Here is a 13,980-nt window from a genome sequence, read left to right on the forward strand (position 1 = left end):
GATTATATATATTCATCATATGTTTTCCACTTGACTTGCGAAGTTTCAGACTTGTTCATAAGGAGGCAAGTAATTAATTGTCTTATTTCTTTTTTTAAATTTTATGTATTCATGAGAGATACAGAAAGAGAGAGGGAGAGGCAGAGACACAGGCAGAGGGAGAAGCAGGCTCCCTGCAGGGAGCCTGATGTGGGATTTGATCCCAGAACTCCCGGATCATGCCCTGGGCTGAAGGCAGGTGCTAAACCACGGAGCCACCCAGGGATCCCATCTTATTTCCTTAAAAGCAAATGGGCTTCGTTTTGCAGAAAGGGAGGAGCTCCGTTAGGCTGATATGGCTTGCTGGTAATTGGTGGTGGGCACGGCCGCTTGTAGAGCCTGTGGCTTTTGCTGTGGGACAGGCCAGGGTGTGAGCCCAGACTCCCACTAGCTGCCGGGCCTTCAGCAAGTTGCCCATCCTCTCTGAACCTCAGATCTAGCTGGTTAGCATCCGGGGGTGGGAATGCCCGTGTGGCAGGACTGAGGTGACCGGTGACTCCTGTGCCCCAGTGAGCAGTGGAGGAGGGAGGAAGCCCGCTCTGGGGGGGGGGGGGGGGGGCGTGCGCACACCTGGAGCTGGAGAGGAGCCCGCGCCCTGGGGCTCGTCAGGGGACCCCCGGGATGGGAGTCCTGTCTATACAGCTGCGCAGTCCCTGGGGTAACAGCCAGAGCTGTCCGGGGCCCTGCCGGGGCAGACTCCTTCAGGGGCAGAGCGCACAGCCCTGGGCCGCCGGGCGGGAGGGGGGGCGCGGGGGGCAGACCGCAGGGCCTGCTCCGTGGAGGCTCCCGATGGCCTCAGCGTCCCTGAGGTCGAGCCCCAGGGTGTCGCTCCCCGGGCAGGGCACCCGGCGGTGCGGCGCGGGCCCATGCGCCCATCCTCCAGGCGGGAAGACTGGGGCTCCCCGGCGCTCCGGAGGGCCCCGTCGGGCGGGGCGCGCCCCTGGGGCTCGGGCTTCTGGCCCCCGAGGCCGGGAGGGGGGGCGCCGCGGTCACAGCCCCCCAGGGCGCACGCACGGCGCCCCCGGAGCTCGGGGTGGGGACCGGGGGGGCGGCGGCCGCGGGCCCGGGGCGCGCTGGCGGGAGGGGAGGGGGAGGGGAGGGCGGAGGGGCCCGTGTGCGCGCCCGGGCCGGGGGCCGCCCCGCGCTCCGCCCGCGCCCCCTGTCCCCGTCCCCGTCCCCGCGCCCGCCCGCGCGCTCCCCGCGCTCCCCGCGCTCCCCGCGCCCGCGCCCCCCGCGCGCTCCCTCCCTCCCTCCCCCTCCCTCTGCAAACGGCGGATCCCGACCTGCTCGGAGTCAGCGCAGAGCGAGGCAGCCGCGGCAGCAGCAGCACCAGCCGCCCGAGCCGGCCGCCGCCGCAGCCCCGAGATGTGCCGCCCCGCCTGCTGGGTCGTCTTCTCCGCCACCACCGCGCTGCTCTTCATCCCAGGTGCCGGGAGGGGGGCGCGGGGGGGACGGACCTGCGGACCGCGGGCCGCGGACCCACGGACCCACGGACGGACTGCGCGCGCCCCGCCCGCCGCGGGAGCTGGGTTCGAGAGCTGCCCCCGCCGCCGCCGTAGCCGCCGCGCGGCCCGAGCCCTGAACCCGCGGGGCCTCCGGGCGGGAGGCGGGGGGGGGGGCGCTCACCTGACCCGCCGAGACCCCCCCTGCCGCGGGCCGCTGTGTCCGCGACCTCCCTGCGGGGCCGCGTCCTTCCCGGCCTCCCCTCCTCTCCTTACCCTTCCACCAAATGGGCAGATGGTGCCGCTGGAGCCCAGGGTCCCCGCGTCTGCGCGCGCCCCACCTGGGAACTGGGACTGCCCCCCCCCCGGGAGGGCTGGGGGGTCCGGGTCTACCTGCGTCTCCTCCGCACCTTGCCTGCACCCCCCCCCCCCCCCCCCCCCAGTGATTTAGATGTGGTCCCACCTAGCGCGGCGGTGACTTGCTTGGGGAAAACAAATCTGCGGCGACACACAGGTAAGATGCTGCAATCCTCCCCGAATGAGCTTAGTGGAAGTGTTGCAAAACCCAACACGTTTTCCTAGATTTGGTGATTGCACGCGCGCCGCTGGCGAGCAGACGCCTGAACGCCTGCAGGCTTCCTTCAAACAATGCTGAGGGTCTGGCTCCGCGGGCAGGGGTTTTGGGCAGCATCAAAGGGTCTGCGGGGTTTCTGGGCAAAACCCCCACCCCCTGGGATTCCCTTTTTCCCTTCTTTCCCCCACATCGAGGTACATGCTTTTGGGTAAACACTAGCTTGGATGTGCAACCCCACACATATGCACACACACACACACACACACACACACACACAAATCCTGGGATTCTGAAACCTTCCGGGTCCTGATATTAGGCAGATCACACAATTTTATATTTCTATATTGAGGATCACCCGGCTCTTGTTTTTTTTTTTTTAATTTATTATTATTCTCAGGAAATGAGAACCCTGAGTATTCCTAAATCTACCAGAGGGGAAAAATAGAAAAATGAAAGTTTGCCGGGGAGAAAGAAGAGAGAAGTGACTTAAAAAAAAAAAGAGAAGAAATTCCTCGCATGATGTTTTTTTTTTCTGACGCTTTTTTAAAATCGTGTTTTCCCTGTGGCAGAGCTGGGCTCCGAATTGCCGTGTCGCCGGCTGTTCCGTAGGCTGAGAAGTTCAGAGAGCGGGCGCCGGCTTTCTCCTTCCGGATGCCAGGCCGGTGGAGGGTCTGCGGGTTCAGGGGGGCGAGGCAGGGCAGGCCTGGGCGCTCAGTACCCACTGCAGCCTGGTAGGGGGAGCCAGGTGGGCGCTTTGGGTGCACCGTGTGGCAAGACAAACTTTCCTGTGCGTGCAAGTCCCCTGAGTGCCAGGCGGCCGCGGGGCCTCCCTGTGCTGGGGGCTCCCTCCCTGTGCGGGGCCCAGGCGGGCAGGGCCCCCACCCCAAGGGCTCTCGGCTGTGGGCTCGCTCTTCTCCCGGCAGGACTCAGAAAATCCCGCCTCGGGAGGGGGTGGCGAGCCCGGGCAGCTGAAGCTGCATTGCAGTGCACCCCGGAGGAGTCAGGGTGCCGCCTCCCTCTGGAGGTCCCGCGGCACCTGCACCTGCCACCCACCGCTTGCCTGGGGGTGTGGACCTGGCCCTGGAGAAGCCTCTGGCCTTGGCCGTCGCGCCCGCCAGCGTGGGCTGTGGAGGTCGGGGCAGAGCCCGGGAGCCTGGGCCGCTCCGGTGCTAAGGGTGCCCGAGGGCGCCTGCGAGGCCGCCCAGGGAGCGGGGAAGGCGTGCAGCAGGGCCCCGGGGAGCCTAGCCAGGCCCTGGAGCTCCAGTAGCGCCCGCTCCCTGGACTCCTTCCCGCCTCTCGCACTTCCTTCCTCAGGTTCTTAGACTCTTTCTTTGTTTCAAAGGATGCTTTTTCTCCCACCGGGGTTAATGCCGCCTCGTTAGCCACCTGCTTTTCCTCGTGTCTGAAGGCGGAGGCTAAGGTCACGGTGAAGCCCCGATGCCCCTTGACTCTGCTGCTTTCTACGGCTTGGCAACCGCATCGCATCCCAGGATAATTCTAAGGCTGATGTTGTGTCTTGGCGCCTTCCAGGGGGAGACCGATGGCCATAAATTGCTTTTCTAGCCTGCATCTCGGGGATGGGAAAGGCGGTCACAAGTGGAAACTAGAATGACACCCCCCCCCGGACCCCCAACCCCCACCCAAGACTGGGAGAGGGCCTTGGTTGACAGTGTAAGAGTCACACCCCGGCTCAAGACCTTGCTGAGCCCGGGAGCCTTGGGGGCCTGGGTAGGAGGAGGGATGGGTCTGTGCCGGGGGCCCGGGAGCTTTGGGGGTGCTGGGTAGGAGGACAGATGGGCCTGTACCAGGGGCCTTGCTGATCTGGGGCCAGGCACTTTGTGGAAAGATGAGTTACTTGGGGGAGGGAGCCCTGAGAAGCCTGGAGGAAAGGACATTTGCATCTCAATCTCAATCCCTAATCCTGGGTCAGGTTGGGGGCAGGTTGGGCACAGGGCAGGGGAACCGGATTGAACCCAGAATCCCTGCCCACGTGCCAGAACTGTCCAAAGCGCCATAAGGCCTAAGTGTCCAGGCCTGTAGCCCTGACTAGAAACCTGTCCAGGCCTGTAGCCCTGACTAGAAACCCGCCTCGGCCTGCCTTTTCCTCTCCGTCTGAGCCCCAGCGGGATGGCCCTGGGCTGGGGTGGGAGGTGTCGCTGTGCTTGGCGGCCTAGGCTCCGCTCTCTGGAGCTCAGCAAGCCCCTCCTTTCTTTCTTCAAGTTCAGACAGTTGCGGCCCCCCTCACCCCCCTCCCCTTGGCCGCCCTGCTTGCCCCTTGGTGCGTGACCCTAAGCAGGGCAGTTGGCCACGTGCGTCCCCATCTACCTGCCTGGACCCAGTTGGGTCCCACGCACGGGTGTGTGGGCACGCACTCACGGCCATGGCCACGTCTTCCGTTCCTCCATCAGGCCTGGTCTGAAGGCCCTGGACTCGCGTGGACAGCTCCGTGAGGCATGCGGCTTCTGCCCCGCATGTGCTTTCTCTGTCTGCCCGGAGGGACGAGCCCTGGGCCTTGGGCTCTTCAGGCTGGACTGCTTAGCTTTGGGGTGCAGCTTCCGTGAAGCCTTTCCCATCCCGGAGCCCGTCACCCGCTGGGGGCTGAGGAGCTGCCTAAGGCTGCCTGGCGAGCTGGGGGGCCCAGGAGGAGAGCCCGGGGCACGGAGACTCCCAGCCCGCAGCCGCACCGTAGGTTACAGGCAAGGTGCGGACAAGGACTGAGCATCAGCTGTGATCAAGGCCTGGTCACGATTTGGCCAGTCGCCCCTGTGGCCCTCAGTCCCTTATACATGATGGACACGTTAATAAGGTCGAACTGCACGCTGTCGGCGCTCGGCACCAGCCCCGTGGCAACAGCAGGCCTGGGAAGGAGACCTGTCAGTGGCCTCCTAAAGTGGCTTTCTCGGTGGCCGGGAGCCAGGCGGCGTTGCCCAACCTGAGGTTAATCGGAGCTCACAGATAGCTTGAGGTCCCCGTGGGTGGCTTCGGACCTGTCTGCTCTGTGCTGTCTGTCATTCTGAGGACCTTCTGCATGTCCCCGTAGCCTGGGAAATCACAGAAGGAGGCTCTTGAGGCCGTTGGCACTGGCCTGGGTTTGTGATGTAGCAGCTCTGGGCCTGGGCCTCGCGCGGCAGCCGCTGACAGCTGCACCCGTGCTCATCCGTGTCCCAAACCCGCGTCACGGGGCAGAGTGACAGTCCCTGGATGTGGGACTCCCTGTAAGCCTCCAAGAGCATGAGCAGCGGGGGCCTGAGGCTCCGGAGCTCCTCGAGGTTCTCTGGCTGGCCCAAGATGCTCTCTTGAGTCTCAGCCCACCGGTCTGTAGAACGGGTCCCGGCGATACCCGCCGCTCGCTTCCAGGTGGACCAGAGTGGCCCACGGTGCGAGTGACGTGAAAACAAGTTGAACGTTTCTGAGTTCTTGTCATTCGAAACCCAAACCAAAGCACCTCACTGCAGTCGCTTGGCAAGAGGGCAAAGAGAGGCCTGCTCAGAGGAGGGGGCGAGAAGGGCCACGAGGGCCAGACCAGTTCACCTGTGTCCCTGTCTTTACCACAGTGATGAAAATCAGCCGAATATAGTTTATCCACTCATTTATCCGGGAAGACAGGTTCTAATTAAACAAAATTTATTAAGTAAGATACTTTTCTGCCCCAAGAAACATAGATCCAGTAAAACAGGGAGTTGTTCCACATCTGCCTTTCCGACTTGCAGTGAGACGCATGTGGCGCCCTCCGTGGAGCTCAGGGGCCTTGGTGTCCCCGCCCTGGGAGATGCGGCCCCCGGAACATTGCTGCGTGGCCCCGGGGGCTGCTGTGCACAGGCACCTGTTGATCCGCCCCGGGAGGTGCTGGGGGGCCCGTCCCCCGTGGCCCGGGTGCCGTGGCCTTCCTGTGCCTGGCTCGCTGTGGGGGGGCCCGTGGCCTGCTGCCACCTGCTTGCAGCTGCCTGGGCCGGGGACAGAGGACAGAGGGGGAGCAGGCCTGGCTATTCCTGTCAGTGAGCTTCAGCGTCAGCCCGCAGATGGCCTGCGGCTGCTGACCAGCCAGGCTAGTAGGAGCCGTGCGTGTTCGCGCCTCCGGATGCGGATCGGCTCCCTCCAGACGCAGGGGCTGCGCGGGCGCCGGGGAGGAGACAGGTTGATATCGCCGCGAGCGGCTTGCTCTGCCCTCCCACTCGGTCCGGCCCTGCGCTAGACACCAGCTCCTGAGGACATTTGTCCCTTTTGCCTCTTTGTGCCGCTGGTGGGAGGCTGAGACTTGGGCCTGAAGGCGGGGCCGGGCACGGGTCCCACGCCACTTGGCAGGTTCCCGTGCCCTCAGCTCTGCACTGGAGGCCGTGGGGCAGGTAGGCCTTGGGGCGAAATCCAGAGAACTTCCGAGGACGGAGCCAAATGAGATCCTATAAGCCGAGACAAACTTTAAGACCATTTGTTTACTGCTGCCTTCCTGTCGGTGCAAATACACATCCCCTGCTCTCCCACCCTCCTTTCCTCATGTCAGCGACTCACACACACACACACACACACACACTCACTACCCTCAGAATCACATATACAACTTGGGAAAGGAGGCAAGCCCCTTCCTCTCCTCATCCATCACCGCCCTTTCAGGTCCCCCCCACTCCGCCGTGGCCTCCAGGCCCGGTGCTGACCCCGGAGGGGGGGTGCACTGGGGGCAGGACACAGAGCCATGACCAGACGTGTGTGAGTGCTTCCCCCTAGTGACGCAGGGACCTGCACAGGGTCCCGCCCGCCTCTGTGCCCCAGAGCCCATGCTGGAGGCAGGTCTGCGCTTGTTTGCTATCATCTCCCTCCCACCCAGACCCCTTGGTGCTGAGACGCTAGGGACTCCCCTCTAGTCACTAGACGAACTTAATTAAATGTTTGCAAAATGCTCTGAGACACCCCTGGGCAATGTGCTGGGTTAGTGCGGAGCATTATCATTATGATGCAGGCACATTCCCTTTAATGAGCAGAGATGCTGTGCAGAGAGACCCCTGGAAAGGCCAAGATGAATCGATGCATTAGGACACAGGCCATTGATTGGAATGGCTGCTTGTATGTTTGTGGGGGATGATGAGTGACAGTCAGATGACAAACTCCAATCCAACGTGGAGAAAACCACGTTTGGCATTTCAAGGCACAGAGTCTCTGAAATGGCCTGAGTGGCCATTTTTGAGCCTTTATTCCCAGGGACTTTTCACAGGCTTTACCATTCACGGGCGTTTGCTTAGTGCTCATACTAAGAATAACGATGGTCCCAAGCTTTATGGTTTACCTGGAGAATTTGGCCTCCTTTGTTCCTCAAAGTCACTGTGACGTAGGTCAGGCACATACTGCCCAATTCCGATCTGATCTTTGCTTAAAACTCGAGGTAGACTTCTGGTTGCCTTTAGAATAGAGTCCAAAGTATTCAACATGGTCCACCGGCCATGAGCAGCCCCTGGTCTCATATATTCTCCCCTCACACCTCTCTCCCCTTCCAGCTTGTGGCTCTAATAACTGCTCTGGACTTGCTCAGTTCCCCAAATGCACCATGTTCTTTCTTTCTTCAAGGGCTGCATCTGTGAGGTTACCTGAGCCTGGAAAAACTCTGATCCTCTTATCATGCTGTTTCTGGCTAAACTTTCATTCCATCCTTCAGGGCTCAGCTTAAATATTGCTTCCCAGGAGAGCAGAGCATTCTCCATGCTCTAAACTAGGTTAGATCTCCCTCTTTATTATGCAAGTCCATGACACCAGGTTTCTTCCAACACTGTGAGTCTGTATATTTTAAAGTAATTCTTTTTTTTTCTTTTTTTAGTTCTCTTTTCTTCCCTAGACCATGGCCCATAGGGGTAGGGAACACATCTGTTTGTCGTCCAGCATACCCTCCGTGCCTAGCACAGTGGCACTTATTAAACACGTGCTCCAAAAGTATTTGTTGATTGGATGAGTGAGTGCATGAATTGAATGGACAAATGAGCAGGTAATCAGCCAAGGTCACACAAATACCAAGTGTCAGCTTATCTACTCAATCATTCTGTTCCATCCCACTGAATGCTCAAAGGCATCTGGGACCCTGGGTCTCAGCCTGCCCATCCGCTTCCCCATCTGCAGAGTGAGGACAGAGAAGCATGGAGATGCGCTCTGCTAATGGGAGATGGAAATGTGCAAAGAATGCTTATAATGATTACTCACTCCAGTGTTCATGCTTGTCAATAAACACCAGCTCCGAGCTACCAACCAAACACACACAGCAGCTCAGAAGTGGAGCTGCGTGTTTCCAGATCTCACATCACATGTTGCGACAGACACAACTGACAGTGAGAGTTGTTCCATAAACACAGATGTGGGCTCTGATGTGGGCTATTGGTTTAATGCAGACCCAGATTACTTAGCAGATCTAATCAGGATGTCTGTTGACATGGCCCCAATTATCTGAAACATAGAGTCATGCCCGCGGTGCCAAGAAGTGTGCAGTGTACTGATAGAAGGAGGAATTGTGTTGTTCACAAAAAGTAAAATGTTGGGTCATGGGTAGGAAGATGCTATTAGTGTAGGAGTGAGTTGTTTGAGCAAGTGATAGCCATCAAATGGGTCGATGTTCGTATGGGAAAGGTATAAAGGGGCTCAATGGATCTGAAGAAATTGACCAAGGTCTTTCTCATTTCTTGCACCCGGTCCTTTTTTGTAGCCTTGCCGATTTCAGACCCACCATTTCATGGCTGTGGGATTGGGAACAGCAAGGATCCTGTGTTGTTCATCTTGGAGTGCACTAAGTGCCAAGCACGTTAGCTTATTTGACGTGTTATTTATTGAGTGATTACCATGTGGCAAGCACTCTGCTAGGCACTGGGAGTGTGATACCTGAACAAGGATTTTTATGGTTCCTGTTCTTGTGAACTTGACAGTCTAGTGAGTGAGGCAGACACGCATCAAATAAATACCCGTAGGGTTGTAAATCACAACTGAGATAATAAGGCTTTGGAAGGTGGAAGCGTATGCTGCTACAATTGCCAGTAAGGAGGCCTAATCTTGCCAGGGAGGCCAGGGAAGGCTTTCCCATGAAAGAGACAACTGGGATGAGATCTGAAGGATGAAGAGTGAAAGTATCCAGGCCCAAGGGAGGGAGCAGAGTGAACCAGACATGGAGAGACAACACGGCGGAAAGAATCAGAGGACATTCTACTCGGCTGGGGTGGAGAGGGAGTGAGGGTGGTGCAAGGTAAGATGAGAGAGCTGGGAAGGGGTCAGAAGGTGCAACCCCACCTCCTACCCCAAAGGTCATGTTCATTGTTTTGGTCTTTACTCTAGAAGTGATGGAATATCACTGATTGACTCATGTGGTGGGAGTGAAGATCACGAATGGATTAGAGGTGAGCAAACACAGAAGGAGGGAGGCCAGTGCGAGGCCACCACAGTAGGTCAGATGGTAAATGGCTGGCGGTGGATGGAACGGGGAGACGGGGATGACTTGAGGACCTTTAAGGGAATGTCACAGGTGTGTCTTATATGTTTGAAGAATCGAATCTAAAAGTAAACCCACACTAAGCCCTTGGAGGAGCATTGAGAAGAGTACTAGTCCTCGAATTCCTGCTTGCACGCCATCTCCTTCTGTTTAGGTGTAATCTTGCTGCAAGATAAAGAATAGACTCTTTTTGGAAATTCCTTCATTTCTGGAAGTCTAATAATTTCAGCTCCTTAACTGGTATCCTCTCAAGGGTTTAATGGGGAAGCTTAAGATTGTATCACTCAACTCCCCAATCCATCAGAAGGATTGTGAAGAGCTCTAGTTATGTTAACTGCTAGATTCTGCCCCTGATTATTTCCTCCGGGAAGAAATCAGGCATTTTAGAGGAATTTTGATTGGACTTGAGTGATTTTTGGGCACGAAGATACAACCATTTTCCAAATATTATCATGATGATAGGAAAGAATGCATGACCTCTCCCCAAAATCAACCACCTGGATAAATTACAATAATCTACTTTGAAAAGTATAGGTCATTGGCACTGAGAGGGCTCTGGAGGTGGCCTAATTCATTCCTTTCATCTTATCGATGAGGACACTGAGGCAAAGGGAGTCCAAGTACCTTATTCAAGGTCACATTATCAGATGGTGACTGAGCCAATGTTTGAACACAGAGTTTTCAATAACCTGTGTTCATAGCCTGCCCGGTGTCATTTCAGCGTGAGAGTGAAGGGCCGAGCTGAACTTTGTCCCCCCTGCTCATACACTATTGGAAAATGAACTTGTAACCTTGGCCACTACTCTGTTTCCCTGAAGCTCTCTCATCTTAGTGCACAAAGAACATCGTGGAACAGGGCAACTCCACAGTATCTTTTGCCCAACGATTAAGGTGAGGGGTCAGGAAACAAAAGAGAAGCCTTGTCCTTTTCAGAGGCTTTCTCATACTTTGAAGGACCTTTATAACTGAACTGGGAGATGTCTTACAATCAGTCATTTCTTGATATGCAGAATGATATCTGCTGAGGGTAGTACATTATCAAATTTCAGATATGTGTCCACCTGACTTGCTTGGCCTAGACACTATGAAAAGCGACTGCCTTGATCATTACTATACCATCAAAATATCTATTTTAAACTTAACTATTTGGTCTTGGCTCTGAACTAAGCAAAAGAAACTCCACACTGAGAATGCCTGAGTCTCTATATTAATGATTCATGTTTAAATGGTGACTCGCAGCGCACAAAGCACATCATGTACATCCTAACTATCCTGTATGCTAGTGAATGAAAGAGCCAAAATGTCCCGTTCTCTTTGCTTCCCCACCCCTACACTATCACACTGCCTTCGCAATGGACAACATGGGCATGGGTGCAATCAAAACAATAGGCTCAAAACAGCTGTAGACAAATACAGAATGGAAAGCAAGAGTTCAAAGATACGCCAGATATGGCCAAGGGTGAATGCAATGATGTATGGAAGATGGTAGGATTGCTAAAACATGAGGGTGGTAGGGCCAAGCACCTATGGGCGTTTCTGTTTCTAGGGAGATAGGCCTAAAGAAACCTTTGGCTTCTCTGAACAAGCCAATCTTGTTCTTTTGAACAGCCCAATGCCAAGGGATTTCCCGCTCTCCTCAAAGAAAGGAAAATGTTGGAAGAGAGAATGTGGCAGATGGAAATAGCCCATCAGCCTACGGGCTCCAAGGGAAGTTGGAGTTTCCTTGGGAGTCCCCCTGGCTTTATCCCATGGAGGAGAGAATGCCCAGTCTTACTTGGCACCGGGGTAGATGCCTCTTTGGGTGAGGCCCAGATGGGAAGGGACGATGAAAACCACTATCAGGATTCTGTATCTTTCCCTGATGGGCCTTACCCTCTTTTTGTTTGGGGCAGAGTCTTGGGAGTAAAAGGGAACTGCCTTACAGTTGCTATCAATTTAGCCCCTGTGGTGTCCATGAAGACTGGACAGCTTCTTTATTATGACTTGGATGACTGTTTCTTCCCTTGTTTCTTCTAAATTATTTGTTTCTGAAGTAGGCAGTTCTCTACTATTACCTTATGGGAGCTCATAAAGGCACTGACCTAGCAAGCAAAAGACATGGCCTTGTCCTTGCATTTATGAACTGGATGGCCTTGGGCAAGTGGTTCAACCTCCCCAAGACTCTTAATCCTCTTTGTAAAACAGGAAAAAAGAACGGCTTTTCTTACTTCCCAGGGTGGCTGGAAGGGTGGTAAGAAATGCCTGATAGATGTGCTCTCTTGGAAATGCTCTACAGCTCCAGGTTGCCAGGTCTTATTGCATCACTTGGGTTGGCCATTTCTGTTCTGGGCATTTCTCTCTTCTTTTTCTGTGTCAATGTCCTTACTCCTGATTTTCTGTCTTGCTCTGACTGTCATGGGTTATGGTTATAATCGGCAGTGGAGCACATACCAAATTGCCTGTAACATTTGTTTTGGAGAAGGAGACCTATTTCAGGGAACTCCTGCATTCACTTCTCTAGTCTTGAAGTAATGTTTGGTTGGTTTTTCCTTTTTGCCATAGAGACCACTGGTAAGTGCTTTGTGTTTCCCCAGCTGAGTTACTCTGGCCCTGCTGAAAACATGAAGTCTGCTTTTTGTGTTGGGATGAAAGATACCCAGATGGGGTTGAGAAGAGCTCTAGCATGGAGCCCAAAGTCAGGGAAAAAAAAAAGGGGGCTCTTAAGTCCTGTGAGTGCCAGGCGTGGGGTGATGACCCCCACCTCCTAGACATGCTATCACAACTTAAACTAGAATTTCAGGGAGCAGTGCATTAATGAAGAGAGTACTTTTGTGGGAAGAGGGATCCTCTTTGGCTCCTCTAAACACATACTGGAGACGGGATTGACTTCTTCCTCAGATGGGCTGATTAGTAAATCCCTAGAAATTAGATTCCTCTTTGCCCAGGCCTGAGGGGAAACTATACAGCATCTCAGGTCCCCACAGACCCATGCAGCCTATGCTGGGCTGAATCCAGAATGAGATCCACTGATTCATTCTGTTGCTTGGGTGACAGAAAGAGGGTAATCTCCTGAGTCACACACCTGTCTTAAAACCCTGCCCTAACCTGACGTGCTCAGCTTAAGTAGCCTCAGAAAAAGAAAAAGACCCAGCTTGAGCGGAGGTGGTGGAGTGGCCCACAGTTCTGAAAAGGGCTCTTGAGACCAAGAATCCCCTAAGTACACTGCGCTTGATAAGTCTTCCCGTCCGTGTTGCTGGACTTCTTCTGAGTAGCTACAGCCTGTGGACCTTGACGAGAAGTAGGCCCCTGGAGTAGAGTAGAGCTTGCCCAAACCTTAACCACATTCTGAGTCTTTGTCTCATCTGGGGTAAGGTAGGGCACTGCTCTGGCTCCCTTTTGGAACTAGAAGAAAATCATTTTTCATTGGATTTTAATAACTATAAAGATCTATGGAGCAGCTTTGGATGGGCAGACTCAGAGAGGTGGGGCTGCACCCTATAGCTTTGATTTTGGACCGTTCGGTTCCCAGCTCCCAGCCCTGGGTCTCCCTCATGTGCATCCGAAGCTGTGTTGACATGGTCAAGTTCCACAGAAACACTGGATGCCCCTTTAGAAGCCAGTCAGCCAGGGCAGAGCATGAAAGTCAGGCATATCTGCTTACAGATTGGAGGTACAGAGAACCATTGACATTTTCACAGGTTAGACTTCCAGATGCGCCATTAAACTCCACGTGCCTGCGAGGGCCACACGTACCAAAAAAGGGAGCAAAATCAGATTTTATGCTGTGGTTGAAGAGTAGAAGTCATGGAAGAGAGTTCAGGGGAATCGGGGGGAAGTCAGAGATGCATAATAGTTTTTTTCCCCCTGTACATGAATCCTACGTTCTCTATTCCTTTTTATTTTCAATTCTCCATGACGACATTTTTCTACTGTCTTTTGATGATGGCACCTGGGAAGAGGGTGACTGTGATAGATTTTTTCAATGAAAAGAAAGCCCTCCAGTGTAGCTTATCTGTCTGTTGTAGCTCCCAGACGTTGGTCACAGGGTTTGCTTAGCTATGGCAGATCTCTCGGGCCTGTGATTGGACTTCATTTTGCTCAAAGACATGGAGACACCAGAAATCTTTTAGGTACTCTCTCAAAAGTCTTCAAGGATTGAAGACTTCATTGAACATTTGGGGGTAGATGGCAGGGCCAGTGTGAAGCCAGGGAGCAAGTGTCAGAGCTAGAAGGAGAGTTAGAAGAAAGCGGATCTAGGCATTGTTGAAAGTCAAAGACAAGGAGGGATAAAGATGGAGCCTCAGACCCACCCAAACCAGAGGGTGCAGCGACAGAGGCAGAGGCAGAGGAGGAGACAGCCACCCAGCCAGTGGAGCTGATAATGCCTCTGGGAGAAGGAAATCCGCCCCGAGGACGTTGCTGCCTCAGAGCACAGTGCCTTCCTTCCCCATGTCAGGTGCTGAAGGGTGACTTTCAGCCACTGGGGGAGACGCCTCTGT

General features: G+C 55.0%; 1 protein-coding gene across 1 annotated transcript in view; it reads left to right on the forward strand.

Annotated features, from left to right (window-relative positions):
* The first annotated feature begins 1,384 nt into the window (after positions 1-1,384).
* OPCML (opioid binding protein/cell adhesion molecule like) overlaps positions 1,385-13,980 on the forward strand; it is a 1,019,356-nt gene continuing 1,006,760 nt past the window's right edge. The window contains exon 1 of the mRNA XM_041769942.1: positions 1,385-1,465. Within this exon, the coding sequence (XP_041625876.1) occupies positions 1,405-1,465 (61 nt within the window). The 5' untranslated portion in view covers positions 1,385-1,404. The remainder of the gene's footprint in view (positions 1,466-13,980) is intronic.

Source organism: Vulpes lagopus, chromosome 10, assembly GCF_018345385.1.
Source record: "Vulpes lagopus strain Blue_001 chromosome 10, ASM1834538v1, whole genome shotgun sequence".
NCBI lineage: Eukaryota > Metazoa > Chordata > Mammalia > Carnivora > Canidae > Vulpes > Vulpes lagopus.